The sequence below is a fragment of the Acinonyx jubatus genome, chromosome E1 (assembly GCF_027475565.1).
Source record: "Acinonyx jubatus isolate Ajub_Pintada_27869175 chromosome E1, VMU_Ajub_asm_v1.0, whole genome shotgun sequence".
NCBI lineage: Eukaryota > Metazoa > Chordata > Mammalia > Carnivora > Felidae > Acinonyx > Acinonyx jubatus.
Genome location: NC_069397.1, coordinates 22,758,420 through 22,778,164, shown reverse-complemented (window position 1 = coordinate 22,778,164; position 19,745 = coordinate 22,758,420). Strand labels below are relative to the sequence as shown.

Sequence of the window (19,745 nt, the reverse complement as noted above, 5' to 3'; positions counted from 1 at the left end):
GTGTTGAGCAAACTGGAAAACACAGCAAAGCACCCAGACTGCAGGATCTATCAGGATATCCTCCCAGATGGAGGCACCATTTTTGCCCTCTCCCTTTACCTGGCTCCACAGCAGCACACTGGCATCCCAGTTTTTGTGGTGCATTTCTGGTTTCATGGGACTATAGCATCAGAGACTACCAATTGGGGAGAAGAGGCTACCACACTCAGGGTACTGCACAAACAGCGACAGACACACACATCCTTTCTCTGTAAAACCCTGTTTCCTTGCCCTGGTACTTTGGCCTGAGGTAACTGACCTCCATAGCTAAAATTTAAAACTACTTGGGAAGTAGAGGCATTTTGTGATGATAGTACACCCACCCATATGCCTGTGATGTTCAGCTTCTATGAATGTTGACATAATTGTAAGTAACATCAAACTCCATTTTCTAGGAAGTATTAATTATAAGGGAATTATGTCTGCAAAAAAAAAAAAAAGCAAACAAAAAAACCTAGGGGTTTACAGGGATTTTCTCCTTTGGGACACTGACAGGTGTTGGCATGCCTTCAGCAACCAAGAACTATCAAAAATAAAACTGGATGCTTGGAGAGTCACAAAGTTTCAAGAGATACCAAGAGCTGGGGCGAGGTTGGATGACGTTTCCTGTCTTACATGAGGCCATTTCCTCAAGACTCAGAGAGGTGGCCGTTTCATCTAATACGTAGAAACAAACACAGAGTCAAGCAAAGTAAGGAAACAGAAGAACATGTTCCAAATGAAAGAACAAGATGAAACCTCAGAAAAGAGAGAGAGAGGATTCTTACTATTGAACAATGCTAACTCCATCTTCTTTCTTCTGACTTTATCATTGGGCAGAAGGAGATGGCTCACTTATTCCAATGAAAAATGACTAGGGCTCAGGCTGCTCCTTTCCTCAGAGTAGTCAAAGGCCCTCAAGCATCTGCTGCTTTTTCTATGTCCCCTGGCAGATCCCTACCAAAATGATAGGTGGCTATTATGAGACCAGTAGCCAGAGACACATAAGGGCTGGTCCTCTTGCCCATGGGGAGAGGCAGGACATGCAGGAATGGAGCCAGTAGGACTTTGCATAAGAAACAGCCTGCAAAGGCATCAGCAGATTCCATTCTAGGAAACCCAGAGCTCTGAGGTCCTATCCAGTGGCAGAACACAAGGAGAGGCCACGGGAGTGTTCTCTAATCTGGTCTGGGACCTGGGAGCCAGGGAAGAGCTGTCCTAGTCAGAGAAGAAAGAGTAGGAAATGACAGGGGAGAGAATTCCTGAGGAAACCCCCTAAGTCATTGGGGAAAGGTCTAGGAATCTGAGGTTGGGGAAATAGTCCCAAGAAAGTAGGCAGACTCTCAGCTTGCCAACACAGAGCGAGGGTCAGCGGGATCAATGAGGGACCAGGAAATCTCCTGCTGATTCCTCAATTTTTATAATTCTATCCTTCTTCACAGCTTCCCAGCCAAAGAGGCCAGAGGTTGGTGCTAGCTCCATCAAGTCCTAGTGCCAAGTACATCATTAACCTTGGCACTGAAACCTGAGTGACCTGGAAGCAACAAGAAACTGGTTACATCTGTGGGCAGATTAGGTAGCAGGGACCTGAGCCCAGGGAATGTTCCTTCAACTCCTGAAGCTACTGTGCTAAGTGCTGGTTCTTGGCCTCTTCTTGATGTCAATTTAAATTTATTTAGACTGATTTTTGTAATGTGTTTCCATGCATTCTTGGCCACCTGCAGGGAGAGATCCTACCATACTCTTTCACACACACACACACACACACACACACACCACCTCCAATCACACAGTGGTTGACACATAGGGTATAGGTGAGTGCTTATGTTTAGCTTTTTCAAGGGGGAAACTGTTTCAAAACCATCAACCAACAAATATTTATAGAATGTTATTTACCACTTCTGTGTTCAGCCGTGTGAAATAATGGAATTTCTTAAAAGCAAACCAGTCTTTCGGGTGATTCTATTGGTTTTGTTTTGTGACAAAGTCAGGCTCTCTGGTTGGAAAAATTATGGGGGCAAAGAGTAGGAAAATCTGAAGAGGAGAACTCAGCAGGAAGGAAATGACAATTATACCAGTATCTACATTTTCCTGAAAGTTAAAAATAAAACATTATGTTAGAAAACAATGATTATTCTATAAAATATTATGCACCTAGCACATAATGTATATGTACTAAGTATATTCATTCTTAATAAAAATTCATGCATTTAAGTTTATTTTTCTCATGAACCAAGATTTCTTAAGAATTACGCACTGTCCTATAAATCCTAACAATTTCACCAAGGTTTCCATTTGACAGAAGAGGAAATGTCAGCTCAGAGAGTTAAAACAACTTGGCCATGGTCATTCAGCTAATAACTAAGATGCAAAGCTGTGCCAGCATTTCTCAGAGCATCCCAGAACCACCAGGGATGGTTGTTTAAAATGTTCACAATAGGGGGCACCTGGGTGACTCAGTCAGGTAAGCATCCCACTTCAGTCAGGTCATGATCTCGTGGTTCGTGGGTTTGAGCCCTGTGTCGGGCTCTGTGCTGACAGCTCAGAGCCGGGAGCCTGCTTCAGATTCTGTGTCTCCCTCTCTCTCTCTCTCTCTGCCCCTTTCCCACTCACCTCTGTCTCTCTGTCTCTCTCTCTCTCAAAAGTACATACACATTCTTAAAATTTTTTTTAAGTTTAAAAAATGCTCACAGTAGAATTCCTTGGGTTTGGATCTACAGATCCATACTTTTAGCAAAACTTCAAGTGATTTTACATGCAGACAGAGGACCAAAAACCAGTGAATTCATCAACAAGGATTTACCACTCTTTTCTTTTTCTTTTTTTTTAATTTTTTTTAACTTTTATTTATTTTTGAGACAGAGAGAGACAGAGCATGAACGGGGGAGGGGCAGAGAGAGAGGGAGACACAGAATCGGAAGCAGGCTCCAGCTTCCGAGCCATCAGCCCAGAGCCCGACGCGGGGCTCGAACTCACGGACCGTGAGATCGTGACCTGAGTCAAAGTCGGATGCTCAACAGACTGAGCCACCCAGGCGCCCCACCACTCTTTTCTTAATAAAGTGCATATAGTAATAGACATGGTACCTGGAAATAAGTTTCCTAGAATCCATGCTCTACAAAAGCAGTGGCTAACATTAGAGATGGAAAAAAATAATCAACCAATATACACAACAAGACTTCTATTGTGAATGCCAAATTATTTAGATTATGTAGATTAGTGTTAGCAAGCTATAGTCCTCAGAACAAATCCATCACAATGCCTGTCTCTGTAAATAAAGTTTTATTCTATTACATAGTGTCTGTGGCTGCTTTTCCACTACTGTGGCAGGGTTGATGCTTGCAATAGAGACTGTATGCCTGCAAAACCATAAACATTTACTATCTACCCTTTGTAAACAAAGTTTGTTGACTTCTGGCCTAGATGATGTTTTTAAGTATAAGAAAGGTAGACTCAGCCATGGTCTCTGTTGTAAAATTTAAGAGGGAGAAATTCAACATACACACGAGAAATGCAAGCATATATTAATTTTTTTTGATAAGGCATACTTGCTTCATTTTGTTTTAAATGATCTAGTTTTTTTGTATCAAAAAGTGGAATTTTTATAGGGTTTTCAAAGAGCAATGGCACAGTTCCTACCAAATGTTTAAGTGTACATACTCTTTAATCTAGCTATCTTATTTCTAGGAATCCAGTGGGAAACTCAGTCCATGTGGTAGAAACACAGCTGCTCCCAATACTTCTTTCTTTCCCCCCTCCTCCTTCCCCTTCTCTCTTTCTCTCTCTGTCTCTGTCTCTCTCTTTCAGGGGTCCTCTGTGTGCATAGTTCCCTGATGAACAATATCATTTGCTAACTCTCAGGGGAGACAGAAAGGAAATAGAATGGCTAGCCTAGTGGGTTCCACCTTTGTGAAGGTAAGGTCATCCCCTTTCCTCCTCTCAAAGCCCAATGAAGGGGTTTCAAGGGGGTAATTTGTAAAATCTGAAAGTGCCTACAAGCAAAGTGATTCAATTTACAGCTCTATCCTAAGATGAAGCTCTAAAATTGAAGGGAAATCAGAAATGCAGAAAAAAACATGGTTAATCATCATACTTGAGGACCAAGTATCCAAAGCTTTGGATCAAGCTTTGCCTGAAGCTAATCTACTTCTTGAAGCTTCAGTTACGTGAGCTAGCAGGTTCCCTTTATCCCTTAGTCCAGACTGAGTCAGCCTTTCTGGTACTATAACTCAGAGTATCCCTAACTGGTGCAGTACCATAAGTAGCACACACCCCACAACGAACGTATAATTGGCTGAGGGAAGAGGCTGAGGTCGAAGTCAGTGAGGACACCTCCAGCTGGTTACCCCCATGGCCTATTATGTATTCTTACTATGTCCATCTTCTTTTTTTTTAACGTTTATTTATTTTTGAGACAGAGAGAGACAGAGCATGAACGGGGGAGGGTCAGAGAGAGAGACACAGAATCTGAAACAGGCTCCAGGCTCTGAGCCATCAGCACAGAGCCCGACACGGGGCTTGAACTCACGAACCACGAGATCATGACCTGAGCCGAAGTCGGACACTTAACCGACTGAGCCACCCAGGCGCCCCTAGTATGTCCATCTTCTTAACACAGTTGCATCAAACAGGAAAATTCAGGATGTTGGAGACTGACTAACTCTTGCATAAATCAGTAAAGTCCATTGAGAAAGAGATTTGCTCACTTTGAAACTGGTGTGTCTGATAGCAGAGAGGGGGAAAAAATAGTTTCCTTAAGAGAAGCCCTTTTTTGGCTTGCTGCTGCACACCAAGCTGATTGCACACCAGTGACTTGGAGCTTGCTGACTAGAAAAGCAGAGTTCTCCACTGCAAGGTGATGTTAGTACAAGCAGAAATGGGAAGATGGGAGATTAGGAAGGATGAAAAAACAGGACCCAGAAACAGTCAGATCCATCCTCTCTGCAGAACCCCTCCTCCTTTTAAATATTTATCTTGTGGACAAAATGAACAATCACATTCTTCATGAAGAAAGAGCTAGGATGCAGCCAGAGGCGGGGAGTTGGTCATACCCATGGATGGCACTGTTTCAGCAGCAGAGGGCAATGTGGAGATAGAAGTCAGTGACACAGGGGAGAGAGTGTGTCTCTAAAAGGGAAGTCTAGCGCTGTGCTGCAAGAGGGGCATTCTGAACCCACTTCTAGCAGTGACCTTGACTGACAGATTCTCTGCATCCAAATAACCATCCAGTGGAAATGACCCAAACCAGATCAGAAGGCTTGAAAAATTAAATTTTTTTTCAACGTTTTTTATTTATTTTTGGGACAGAGAGAGACAGAGCATGAACGGGGGAGGGGCAGAGAGAGAGGGAGACACAGAATCGGAAACAGGCTCCAGGCTCCGAGCCATCAGCCCGGAGCCTGACGCGGGGCTCGAACTCACGGACCGCGAGATCGTGACCTGGCTGAAGTCGGACGCTTAACCGACTGCGCCACCCAGGCGCCCCAGAAGGCTTGAAAAATTAGAAAGGAGCCATATTGACTCTGAAACCCCAAAGGCTGGCCCAAACAGCTGATGACTACACCCCAACAGTGGTTCTCAAACTGACTGTGTGTTAACATCACCAGGGGAGTTTTAAAATCACTGATGCCCAGCCCCACCTAACTAAACCTGAACTAAATTCATAACACTGCAGTTTTAGAAAGCTTTCCCCAGTGATTCCAACATGAAATCAAGGTTGAAAAGCACTGCTTTGAACTTAATCCAACCCTTAGGCATCCATATCCAGCAAGAAATAGACAACCTCTATAAAAGTATTCACCCTAAGTGGGGTTCCCAGATAAAACACAAGATCCCCAGGTAAATTTGAATTTCAGATATACAATGAATAATTTTTATAAGTATATCCCAAATATTGGTTGCATGGGACATACACTAAAAAATTATTCATTCTGTAGTTTTATTTATAATTCTGACCACTGTAGCCACCAAGCCTCCCCCCAGATATGGCTATGGAGAATATTCTCCCAGAAAGTAGAGTGTGGAACAACAGAGAAGCTTATCAGGGCTCTCAGCCAGCTGGCAGGTAGGTAGCCCTTGCAGGCAGGTTTGCCAGAGTGTCACTGACATAGGCTCCCAATCCCCCAGCACTTGCTAAGCCCTCAATGGACATCAACCATCATTCTGAAGAAAGCTTCACTTATGAAAATGAACTCACATGCACCAATATATACCACAGTGTGCATCATCTTGGTATTCATTTAAGTAGAAAGATTTCCTAGATTGCATCAATTATGATTTGGTGATAAAACAATGAGTCAGTTTCAACTTTCCAGGAAAGTATCTCCAGGAAGTGTCTGGCACCACGGTATTGGCACTCTGTCCCTTTCTTGTGGTTTCTGTCCCTCTTCAGAGGTCTAGAAACCCCCCTCCCAGTATTCTTCTCAACCTGTGGCTCTGATTAGTTGGGAAACCACAATCAATGGAGTCATCACAAGGAAAATGCTGGTTTACCTTTTATATAAGGACCTTCAATATTTTGAAGAGCCGTGCTGGGCAAAACCACTCCGTAAACATTTGTTGTTTGATATATATGATACAACAGCTACAAGACAGTGCCAATCCTGCTGACTGATCCACATATTGAGTGTGAGAACAGAAAAGGGAGGGTCGTGGGGAGGTAGAGAGGATGTTGTGAGATGTCAGCAGAAATATTTATTACACCACACAATTCAACAATGGAAATAAATTACAAAAGTTAAATAAGATACAAAAACTAAAATTAAAGTTAAAAAGGGCTGTAGCGTGTGGCTGGGGGTGGGGGTGTGACCCATAGGAGAGGTGCCCCCAGAGTTCCAAGGTCATTGCCTTGGCTCAGGTGACTGCTCCCCAGTCTGCACATAGATGTAACACCTTTCTTGTAGCTTCTAGGCCACTCAGGCATTCAGCTCCAGGTTGGTGATGTATTCCTGGACCCAGGCCTCCCTGGGGTCAGCACAGATCTCCCGGCCTCTTTTCGTTTGGAAGCTGTGGAGAAGGGTGAAAGGATTACATACTGAAGAATCTAGCAGGGGAATCCTGGATCCACTGTGACCCCTCCATCCTCCTCTGCCTCAGACCTCTCAGGGTCTATCCATATGCTCACAAAATGTGCCCTCAATCTTGGGGATCATGACCTTCTCTAGGTCTCCAGTGGGAGTCCACTCAGAAAGCCAACCTCTTACTGTCACCTCAACTCTCTCTTCCCTCTGTCCAGGGACAGGTCTTCCAGGACTCCCTACAGGCACCAGACCAGGTGAGAAAACATGGCAGTGGCCTCCCTTGGCATACTGTGCTCTGATGGGTCTCAGAAGGTTGAGTCCTTCAAGGGGTGCCTCACCCCAGACCTCCCATCTCCTTCCTTAGGCTGAGCAGGAAGACTGGGCCTTACATGACACCGGGCTTGGAGCATTGGCTGCTGGTCTCATAATAGTCGACCACAAATTTGCGTGGAATCTGCCGGGAGATATAGACGAAGCAGCAGGAGGTGGGGGTGTCGGCACCAACTGAGAGAGACAGAACAGAAAGACCCTAAGTCACTCTTCAGAAGAAACGACAAGCCAGCCACTCCCTGAGGATCAGGAAGAACTGGAAGAAGACAGTATTTCTCTGGAGTGGCAATGTGGGTACAAAGAGATCCAGAAGGAAGAGATCTTTTCCTGGACATTTTTATTTCTGTGACTCTCTTTCAGTGTCTATCTTGGCTTGGGGGTCTCTCTGTCTCTCTGTAGGGAATTGAGTTTTCTAAACAAACTACTCCTTTTCTGCCTCTCCCTGGGTAGTTGCATCTGGAATTCATGAGGAGAGCCAAGGCCACACCCCTGGGAGCCAGTTGGACACAGATTCTACCTCTTGTCAAAATCCCAGTTGGGCGTCCATTTTTCTACCCTTAGAAAGGGACTTCCTCCCACTCTCTCCCAGAGCTGGACAACAGAATTGCTAAAACCTCATGGGAAAGAAAATCCTTCTCAGGAAATAGTCTCTGAGATCTTTCTGAAGTTCTCTACTTGGAGCGGCTAAGCCACAAGACTTTGGCCTTGTGGTCCAAGCCACAGGCAGATAGCAGGAGGGCAGGGCAAGAGGGAGAAGGGAAGACAGACTCACAAAAGGAAGAGCAGGTCTGGGAACAGAGTGTCGCGGTGAGAAGCAGGACAGCCAGGGCAGCCTTGGGGACCTCCATGTCGCTGGGCAGCAGAGTGTGAGATCAAGCAGTGGCCAAGCAGAGCTGACACTGGGGATTTGCAGCCACTGCCTCCTTCTGGGGTCTAAGCCATGTCTTCTCTTTATAAGCAGCCTCAGGGCAATAAAAGATAGAAAGTTGAGGAAACCAAGGTGGGTGGGGTGGATTTTAAATCGTTGGTGTTGGTGTCATGCGTGAGTTGCATAAAGCCAGGAGAGCTCTGGGTGGCCACAAGGGTTCAGGTTATTTGCAACAACGGTTTGGTTGCCTACTTGAGGAGGAAATGGTTCCCACAGTGAGAGGAGGTGAGATGCTGGTGTGACCCAGTTAGCTGGCGCCTTCTCACAAGAGCAGATCCATCCATCAAGCATTTCACCCAAAGGGCCTTCTGATATGCACCCCAGCTGTTCAAATGGCATCGATGTGACACAGGTGACAATGCCATGGAGTCTTGAAAAACACACCCCATGCTAAAACACATCCCAGGTGGAGACAAGCAGAATTGGGGAAGCCTCAGCTACCAAGGGGCAAGATTGAGGCTGGCCTTTCAGACTTTGGCTGGATCATCAAACGTGTACAAATCTCTGCAATATCAGGTAGTATAAATGCCTGGCAATTAGCTCTTTTGATGGTAACCTAAGTGTTCTTTTGATTGTAATGTAAGCTTTTGATTGCTGAGGCACCCATTTCAAAGACTCACTGCCTGTGACACCACTAGATAAAGAGCCAGGCTGCCCCGTCCATAAATTTCTCCCTTCAGAGAGGCCTGAGTAACCTATATCACTGGCCACTTGAGCCACTCTGCTTTTCCCTTCCTGCACTCTAATTCCTGCTCTTATGTTTTACATTTACCAATAGTGAACCCACAAAGCCCCAGGCATCCCACCCCTAACGCCAAAAGAAGCAGAACACCAGGTCTACACTCTATTCTCTCTCTACCAGTAACCTCACTGGGTGACCCTCAGACATGCCGTGTACCCCTATGAGTAATAAACCTTGTATTTTAAAATTTCCCTGTGGTTATTACAATCGTAAGAACCACAAGGGCTGATCCAGTCACAACATTGGCTCCAGTTGGGGAAATGTCTGAGGGGCTCACCACAAGCAGTACCTACCCCAGGTATTTGTAGCTCACAGCATCACTATCAAAAGGCTGAGGCTCACACAAAACAGCTGGGCCCTGGGTTAGTTGGGCTAACTGGGGGGCTAAGTGAATGATGAGCCTTAAACTCAACAACTCAACAACTCAAAGGTTGTTACCCTTTGACCAGCAAAGTACTCTGCCATTATCTATCCTACAGATATAAACACAAAGATGAAGAACATTGTATGCATAATGGTGTTTGTCACAGCTTATTTGTAACAATTTTAAAAAGGACCCTAAAAGCAAAAAGTGAAAATAAAAGGGACCTACAATTAAATCAGTGGTGGCGTATTCATCTCTTGTAACTGAGAAAGTGAAGACATTTTCTTTTTTAATGTTTATTTTTGAGAGAGGGAGAGAGAGAGAGAGACAGTGTGAGTGGGGGATGAGCAGAGAGAGAGAGGGAGACACAGAATTGGAAGCAGGCTTCAGACTCTGAGCCATCAGCACAGACCCCAACGCAGGGCTCAAACCCATGAACCATGAGAACATGACCTGAGCCAAAGTCAGATGCTTAACCAACTGAGCCATCCAGGTGCCCCAAGAAAGTGAAGAAATTTTCAAAGGAAGTCCTTGTTCCTCAAAAATCCTAGAACATTTCCTGTTTCCTCAATGTAAAGTCAAGATGGCATTTCCAGTGTTTGTCTGGCAGCTTAATGACATCATCAGGGACTCTTTTCTTATTTCCCCCCAATTTTGTTGGCTTTTCTTTGGGGGGGGTGGAGCTTATCACTTCATGGTTACAAAATGGCTGCTGCTGCTCAGAGATCAAGTCTGCACAAAGTCTTCTCCACATTTGTAGAAGGGAGTCTCATAGGAGTAGGGAAAAAGCAACATTACTAATGTTTTTAATTCAAATTGGGTTTTTGTACTTGATTTGTAATGTGAACTGTAGATCACCCCCAAAGTAGCAAAAAATAATTTTATTTTAAAGATTTTATTTTTCAAGTAATCTCTACACCCAATGTGGGGTTTGAACTCATGACCCCGAGATCAAGAGTCGCATGCTCTTCCAACTGAGCCAGCCAGGCACCCTAGCAAAAGCTAATTTGAAAATATATAAAATACAGAAAAGATTAAAACTTATTTTATTTCTGAAAGCTAAGTAGATGGCAAGGCAAGTGACAGTAAGGATGTGGGTGTTTGCCTATATATTCTTCCTGTCTTACTGTGGCACATGTGAATTCTGAGGCATAATTTGAGTAAGATTTCTTTCCCGGAAAATAGGAAATATGTTATTACCCAAACCTAACCACTATTAACATTTTGGTTTATTTCTTTCAAGTGCAATTTTTTTCTAGGTTTATGATAATTCAGTTTGCTAACTTGTTTCTTTACTTTTTTTACTGTGTGTCTGGGAGGTGAGGGGCAATGTTGTAATCATGATATGAATGTAATTTTGTATTTTTATTATTTATACTTAACATCATAAGACTTTCCCAAATCATTCCAGTATTTTTTAAGAGCTGCCTAATTTATTCAACCATGAGCCCAGTGCATTAATATTATCATGCACTATTGAAGCACATTTGGACAGATTCCATTTTTTTAATTTTAAATTATTTTGTAAATAAGCTGTACTAAACATCTAACCCATAAAACCTTCTCCATAAGTGAAGTTATTTCTATAGGATATTTTCCTAGCTGTTGACTTTCAGGGCCAAAAAGTAAGGACACTTAAGGCTCCTGATCTGTATAGATACCCCATTATCTAATGTGTGTTCATTTTTACTCCCTGTTGTCAAACCCAGTGATGGTATATTATAGAGATCTGAGAGTGCTTGGTGAATGAAACAGTGAAGAAAAAGCAGGTTTTGTCACTCTTGCCATGCCTGTGGCCCCGGCTTCCCTGATTCCATTCTGTCCATCTGGACCTGGATCAAATATAGATCAAGCTACATAACACTCCATGATATCATTATATACATTACATCAGTGCAGTCAAAGCACCACTGAAGAGCATCAGACATGTCTGCTTTGTGGACGCAAAAAGCGAGAGGTGCAGTTTATAGACAGATCTGCCCTTAGTAGAAGGAACCAGCTAAGCCTGGTCCCCTGGTGACAACTCCTGGTTTCCCCTTCATTGGTTAATAATTTTCTTAGAAGCGCTCTGATCAACGTGATGTCATGGTCCTTTTCACCCAGGGTGTGGTTTAAGTGTGACTTGTGTGCCCAGGATGCTAAAGCATCACCATAGATGTCAGTCTGTATGGTCAGAAGAGCTGTGGCTGAGCATCAGATCTGCTCTGTGGGAGGAATCATTAATCTGTAGATCTCTCCATGCACATAGAGCTCTAACACAAGACATCTCACCTCTTGTCACTGTCCTAAACCTTTCCACACAGTCAGTTTAACAGGCAAGTGACTGAGCTATTCTTGTGTACCCTGAGCCTTCATGTGACACCAGGTGCCCTGGCATATGTGATTCATAGTGACATATGTCATATGTGACTCATAACATGACACCATACAACAACTTCTCTGTCCATCCCCAACCCCTGGCTTCCCATGCTCCAGAGTTGCCTGTGAAGGGACAAGGACATGGCTTAGACCCCAGAAGGATATAGACATCAGCAAGTGCCCAGTCTTGTCTTGGCTTTGCCCACACTCCTCTGTGCCCAGCATCTTTAAAGTCTCCACAGCTGCCCTTATTGACCATCTCCTCAGCTCACAGTCTTATCTGCACCACAAGACTCTCAACCCTTACCCTTTTTGCTATTAGGGTTGTGTCCCAATGGTCTGGACAGATGTCTAAACCATATCACTTAAGTCCTATAGCTGGAGTCCCTAAATGAAAGCAAAGAACATCACAAAAGGTTTCAAAATGTTCTAGGGTGTTTCCCAAGGGGTTTTATCTATCCTGTATCTGGATCCAAGAGGCAGAGGAAGGTTAGAACCCATTTGTAGCTGGGAAAATTGAGGCTTAGCTCAGTCTCTAACAAGATGCAGATGCCAGGTCTAGTGGCAGATTTCCCTCAGTTCTCCCAAGAAACTCCACCCTTTGCTGACTTACAGAAGATGAGGTCTGGGGGCACCTGGGTGACTCAGTCGGTTAAGCACCAGACTTCAGCTCAGGTCATGATCTCACGGTTCATGGGTTCAAGCCCTGCATCGGGCTCTGTGCTGACAGCTCAGAGCCTGCAGCCTGCTTCAAATTCTGTGTCTCCCTATCTCTCTGCCCCTCCCCCACTTGCAGCTTGCTCTTTGTCTATCTCTCTCAAAAATAAATAAACATTAAAAAAAGAAGAAGAAGAAGAGGATGAGGTCTTCTGGGAAATATTTCTGTAGACCAGATGAAGTTTCCCTAAAAGAGGTGGAAAAAGGGCTCATGGTTCCAATAGCTATACTCCCTCAAGAGGGAGCTAGAGACTGAGAATAAGACAGAGATTCAAAACAAAAATTCAAGGCAAACAAGAAATGCCTTGCTTCCTTGGTTCCTTTTGTGTCCCACTCAGCAGCTCTGAGCAGTGACATCTCTCCATCAACTTCCCGCTGGGCCCCTCAGAGGGTGGAAGAAGTTGACTCACTTTTCTCAGACTCTTGATTGCTGCTCCCTCACGCTGAGGGTACACATCACACTGGTCCTGCAGTTTTTCTTCTTTCTCTCCAGATCTGTCCCAGATTTCTTGACAATTATGGTGACACCAACAGCTAGTGTTCCTCTCCTTATATAATGTCAAAATCATTCCTCTTTCCCAGAGAGAAGCAGGTCATGTAGAGGAGAGACATTCCATGGACATGGGCTGCGGAGCAGACAGGCATGGACAGAGGGTTTTATTTCTTTCTGATTTTTTTTTCTTCCCAGGATTTTTAAAAAATGTTTATTTATTTTTGAGAGAGAAAGAGAGAGAGAGAGAGAGAGAGAGAGTAGTGGTGGGGGAGGGGTAGAGAGAGAGGGAGACAAAGGACAGGATCCAAAGCGGGCTCTGCTCTAACAGCAGAGAGCCCCATGTGGGGCTTGAATTCACAAACCATGAGATCATGACCCACGCCAAAGTTGGATGCTTAATCAACTGAGCCACCCAGGCACTCCTCTTCCTAGGACTTTTAAATCAAATTTACATTTAACATTTTGCATCTATCTTTTTAATATTTAATAGTAAACATCAAGTATTTTTGTCATTCTATTTGTTTACATGGCTGGCTAACAGTCCATCAGTGGATTAACTTCATTATTCCAACACCGTGGAATATATAGTTTGGTGTTAATTATTTGATTATAGGTAAGCTGCACCAAATAACATTGTCCCTAAAATTTTTCCCATTGATGAGTTCATTTCTTTAGGATAGAGTCTGAGAAGTCGCTTCTGATTGAAAGAGTATGGACATTTGTAAGACTGCTGACCCTCATCCAGTATAAAATCCGGACTTCATTGCAGGTCTATGAGGAGTATTTGATAAATAGACCAATTACTGAAAAGCTAATCCTTACTTTTACTATTCTTGTACCTCCAGGATTTCCAATTATGTTCTTTCCTTAGGGTGTAGTTAAGCTTGGTTTATACTGCTTGACACTGAATGACATTATTACACCTGTCACATTTACATGGAGAATCACTGTGGAAGTCCATCAGAACACTCTGCTTTATGGGGCGCCTGGGTGGCTCAGTCAGTTGGGCACCCAACATCGGCCCAGGTCATGATCTCAAGGCTCATGGGTTAGAGTCCCACATGGGGATCTGTGTTGACAGCTCGGAGCCTGGAGCCTGCTTCAGATTCCGTGTCTCTCTCTCTCTGTCTCTCTGCCCACCCCCATGCTCTCTCTCTGTTTCTCAAAAATAAATAAACATTTAAAAAAACACTCTGCTTTATGGAAGGAAGCTAGTCCCCCATCTGGATAAACAACTTCCTCTTGAGCACCCCAATTAAATTAGTAATTGAACCACTCTTGTTTGCACCTTAAACCTCTCTTATAACTATAGGAAACCTTGGGTTGTAGAACTCACATGACAACACTGTACTTAAAATGTCTTGCTTAGGCACCACCTCCAATTTCTGTGTTCCCATGGCCCAAGGCTGACTATAAAAAGGAATAGACATAGGTCAGATCCCAGAAGGAGTCTGGCAGTAGTGAGTTCCCAAGCCCCATCTCAGCTCTGCCCACAATGCTCTGCCTGTCCAACACCATGAGGGGCCTCATGCCTGCCATCTTTGTCCTCCTCTGCACCATGGCCCCCTGCTCTTATGCACAAAGTGAGTCTGTTGTCCACTTGCCTTCAACAGTTGCTCCCCATATGTTGGCCAGAAGTCGATCCACACCTTCCTAGTGCTGTGGCCTGAGAACCATCATGTGACATTTGAGAGACTCAAGTGGGCTTTCAAAATGATGTGGTTGTTTTCCTCAGAAGGGTTCAAAAGGAGTCCGTTGATCAAGGCTGCAGAATGGAAGTTAGGAGAGGTTATCCTATTTCTCAGATGAGATCACTGAGGTCTAGTTTATTGGGTTATTAACATAAGGTAGAATCTAGGTCTATTGAGATCTTATTGGTGCTGGTAAATTTTAGAATCACCTCAGCAATTCCCAAGAGTTATAAAAATTGTTCCAACTTTCACTCAGTTTCCATATGATTTAATGGATTAAAAAAATTTTTTTTTTACCCTAAAGAAAGTTAGGAGAAGGGAGTAGACGCTTTATAGGCTGGTTCCCTGCAGAGTAAGATAGAGACCAAAACAGACAAATCCAGAGACAAGACTAGGGAATTTAATGAGAAACAAACAAATTAATTAAAAAGCCAAATTATTTCCAGTTTCCTTTCCTCCCATGCCTCAACTCTGAGCTATGCTATCTCTCTTCACCTCTTCCAGACCCTCTCAGACTTGCCTGGGCTCCAGAGCAACTTTTGCTATTCTTGTTCCCTCACAGATAAGGTTTATACCACATCCCCCTGCTGCTTTGCCTGTATGTCCCTGAAGATCTCCCACAACCCTGTGGTTGCCTATTTTAAGACCAGTGACCAGTGCCCCAAACATGGTGTCGTGGAAGTATCAGTCCTCCCGCCTAGCCCTGGGGAGACACAAGATGTGGGGGTTGGGAGTGTTCACAGAAGTCAGAGCAGGGGGTGCTCCAGCTGGTAGATAAGGAGTTGTCCTAAGAAGGCCTAGTCTTATGGGGGCCTTTTGTGCATGCAGGACACACAGAGAGGCCATTGAGCTGTTTCCTGACATGGGATTGGGTCTGCAGGGAGCCAAGGAGGTCATGCCCAGAAAGAGAGAGGAGAGAAGAAAGAAACAGCAGAAAGGAAGTGGCCTGAGTTATCTCCATAAATCACTCAGGGGAGAACCAGGAATCCTTGAGGTTTGGGGCATGATGCTTGATAAGGTGGACCAGCCCTAAGCTGCCCACAGGGATGAAGATGAAGTGCCCACAGGTGGTCAAGAATGTCCTTACTCATTCTCTATATAATACTTCTGCCTTCTCCATAGATTTGTTGCCAAACAAATTGACACAGTATTTCTGTGTCAACCCCAGCAGTGCCTAGGTCCAGGAATACATCAGGGGCCTGGAGGAGAATCCAAATGGTCCAGAAGAAACCCGTTAGAAGTGTGGGTAGATTGAGCAGCAGGGACCTGAACCAGAGAGCTGCTGCCACAACTCCAGAAATTCCCTCTCCCTTCTCCTAACCGCATTCTGAAAACTTTTATTTAGTTAAGCTATTTAAATATTATAAATTGTTTTATTATTTGGTGTTTTTCTCTGAGCAATCATATGACACCCTCTTATCCCCAAGTCTCTTCCCAGTCAGTCATACAGTGGTTGCCATATTCAGTGTGATAGTGAAAAACTGTTCTGTCTCTGAGTAGACACTGGACCAAATCCATCAATAGATGCATACTGAGTTTTTAATGAGCCTTGTACTCTGTTACACATGTCAGAATAATAAAGATTATTTTTGCTTTCTTAGGTGAATCTTGGACTTTTGACTATTCTTTGCTTTGGTTTGGTTTTCCTGACAAAGCAGTTTCATTGGTTGGAAAGAATGAGAGGGAATATTTAGGGACATCTGAGCAGGAAGGGAAGACAAGAGAAAAAGGATAAGTCTCATTCTAATGATACCAGGCTTTAGGCTGGTGACACATTCCTCATAGGCTGAAGAATAAGCAAAGTATTCAAAACAAATGCAGATTTATATGCACCAGGGAAACTGCCACTTGTATGAACAACAAATCAAGGCATTCAATCATGTGTATTTATGCATTTTCTTAAGTTCTGCTTTCTTAAGAATAAAAACTAACAGTTTTCGAGGACTCACTATGAGCCACATCACATCCTGTACCAAGGAATTTACATGCATTGTCTAGTCTTCAAAATATCATTGTGTTGTATATACTGATTATCTCCCTTTGACATATGAGGAAACAGTCTCAGTACGTTTAAGAAAGTCACCTGAGGTCACACAGCTAGTAACATTGGAATCAAGCCTGCAGATCAGAGCAAGTACCACATTCTTAATTAGCCCTTAATTAACCCTCTCTTAATGTGCCCTTGTTCTACCTGAAACAGAGTTATCAGGAATGCACAGTTCCCTAATAAGAGTGAGCCTAAGCTAGGCAAGCAAGAAGTAAGGAATTGTTGGTCTAAGATCCCAGAAAAGACGGAAATCCATAGATGTGAGCCTGGCATTAGAGATCTCCTCTAGACTAAAGATGTTTGCAATTGAGAAGAGGTTGCAGGGGAGGTAATCTGAACCTTTTACACTTTTACATTTTCATTTTCGAAGAAAATGAAGAGTCCAGGGCTGCCCCAGTGAAGAGACCTTAGGAAACCATTCTCTGCTTGGGCTGATGCCTTAGAAGTAAGAGTAAATTAGAAGTGAACCAGCCCTTGGGGGTCCTGGGTGGCTCAGTCAGCTAAGCATCTGACTTTAGCTCAGGTCATGATCTCATAGTTGGTGGGTTCAAGCCCTGCGTGGGGCTCTCTGCTGTCAATGGGGAGCATGTTTGGGATCTTCTGTCCCCCTCTCTCTCTGCACTTCCCCTGTTCACGTGCTCTCTCTCTCTCTCTCAAAAATAAACACTTTAAAAAAAAAAGTGAACCAGCCTCTAAACAGACAGAGGGCCGTCTTTGGACACCTGGGTGCCTGGGTGGTCTCAAAATCTAAAACTCTGAAAGTTTTAAAAACACGATTCCAGATGTTAGTGAACAAAAAGCTTGACAAACAAAGCTTGAACTTTTTGGCAAGGCACTAAAAACTGTAATGACTATGACTGCAGATTTGCAAAAGTCAAAAGTAAATTCCAGAACTGAAAAATGCAATAACTGAAATAAAAATTCAGAGCAGATTAAATACAACAGAAAAGATGTTAATAAAGTTAAAACCTATCAAAATGAAGCAAGGATAAACAGGAGAATAGAAAATACAAAAGAGAGAATATGAAGACATAGAGGCTAGAGGAAGGTATCTGTCATCTGGTAAATTGGAATCCCAAAATGAGATGAGAGAGAGAAGACTAATAATGGCTAAAATTTTTACAAAACGGATCAAAGATATACTTTCGAAGATTCAAAGAGGGAAGACATCATCCCAGTTGCTATCAATGGGCCAAGTTTAATGCAGCCACTCCTCCCATCAGCCCTAGCCTGCAGAGGAGAGATACCACAGAGCTTTTAAGAGTTGCTAGTGCCCTCGTAACAGTGAATCCTGATGGTTTCGGTGGATAGTGTGGTCTCTGGGATTTACCATGGAACACAATCTGGTGGGTCTTCCAGCTTCACACAATATATCCATTCCAGCATGCTCACCTCTATGAACCTTTCTCCTCCATCTGTCATGGCAAGTCAGGTATTTTAACTTCAGTCAGCATGATCCATTGCTTTCTCCAGGCTTCCAGAGCTTTCCTGGCAGCAAATTTTTATTAATCCCTGGGATCCTTGCCAGGTAGTTATAACCTGTATCCAAGGAGTACTCTCAAGTCAATAAGCTCCTCCTTATCCAGTCTGGTGTTCCAGCTTCTTTGATCAAGCACCCTGAAAATCCAAACCCAAGTCACTTCCCCAGCTCAGGCTAGTACATGCTTGCTAAATTTTGCTGTTGCTTTGAAATGTAGTCCCTTTTCTCCCTTTTCAGAAATATAATTGACTGATACAAGAAGGCTATATAACAAGAAGATATGGAAAATATGAATAGTCTTTTTTCTATTAAGGAATTAAATCAGTAATTAAATTCTTTTGGGGAAAAAACCTCATACCTAGCTGGCTGCATAAGCAAGTTCTGTCAAATATTTATGGAAAAAATAATGGAGGATGAATAGCCTCTTAACAAATGGTGCTGGAGCAACTGAACATCCATAGACCAAAAAAAAAAAAAAAAAAAAAAAATCTTGACTTCAGCTTAACAACTTACACAAAAATTAACTCAAAATAGATGTAAAACATAAAACTATAAAGCTTTTAGGAAAAGAATGTAGGAGAAAATCTTCAGGACCTAAGACTAGGCAAGGAGTTTTTAGGTTTGACACCAAAAGTATGACCCATAACAGGAAAATTTGATAAATTGGACTTCATAAAAATTTTAGAGTAGCTCTTCCAAGGATCCTGTCAACAAGGTGAAAGACAAGGTATGGAGTGAGAGAAAATATCCACAAACCACAGATCTGGCAAAGGACTTGTATTTGGAATATATAAAGAACTCTCAAAACTCAACAGTAAACAAACAAACAATACAATTAGAAAATGGGGAAAAGCATGAATGAGTATTTCAATGAAGAGGATATATGGATGGTAAATAAGCAATGGTATTGTGACTGTGGTTTTTTTTATGTTTTTAATTTTATTTATTTAAGTAATATCTACACTCCATGTCAGTCTCAGACTCATGACCCCAAGATTAAGAATTGCAAGCTCCTCTGACTGAGCCAGCCAGGTACCCTGATCCTTATTTTTAAATATATAGACTGAAATAGTGAGGTAGGTAAGATAATGTCACCTTCCCCCCACCCCCACAAAGATGTCCATGTCTTAATCCCCGGAAACTGAATTTATGTTACACAGCCTGCAGGAATCAAGACTGCTATCCACTGACTCTGAGATGGGGAGACTATCCTGGATTATCTGAATGGACCCGATGTAATCACAGGGATCCTTATAAGAGAGGCAGGAGTGTCAGTGTCAGAGTGACACAATGTGAAAAAGACCTGAGTCATTGCCAGCTACATCCAAAGAATGTGGGCAACTTCTAGAAGCCAAAAAAAAGTAAGAAAATAGATACTCCCTAAGAGCCCCCAAAAAGGAATGCAGCCCTGCAAATACCTTAGTTTTAACCCAGTGAGACCCATTTCAGACTTCTGACCTCCAGAATGGTACAAGAATAAATTTGAGTTGTTTTAAATTGTTTTAAATTACAGAGTGTGTGATAATTTGTTACAGCAACAATATGGAGCTAATACAAA

The 19,745-nt window shown here is 43.2% G+C and overlaps 1 protein-coding gene across 1 annotated transcript; it reads right to left on the bottom strand.

The window, feature by feature from the left end:
* Positions 1 to 6,369: 6,369 nt before the first annotated feature.
* LOC106980448 (C-C motif chemokine 3-like) lies at positions 6,370 to 8,604 on the bottom strand. The gene is made up of 3 exons (XM_015078482.3): positions 8,140 to 8,604; positions 7,427 to 7,541; positions 6,370 to 7,023 (listed from the first exon to the last, which is right to left on the bottom strand). The coding sequence occupies exons 1-3, from the start codon at positions 8,213 to 8,215 to the stop codon at positions 6,933 to 6,935; spliced, it is 282 nt and encodes a 93-aa protein (XP_014933968.1). The 5' UTR covers positions 8,216 to 8,604; the 3' UTR covers positions 6,370 to 6,932.
* Positions 8,605 to 19,745: the final 11,141 nt, after the last annotated feature.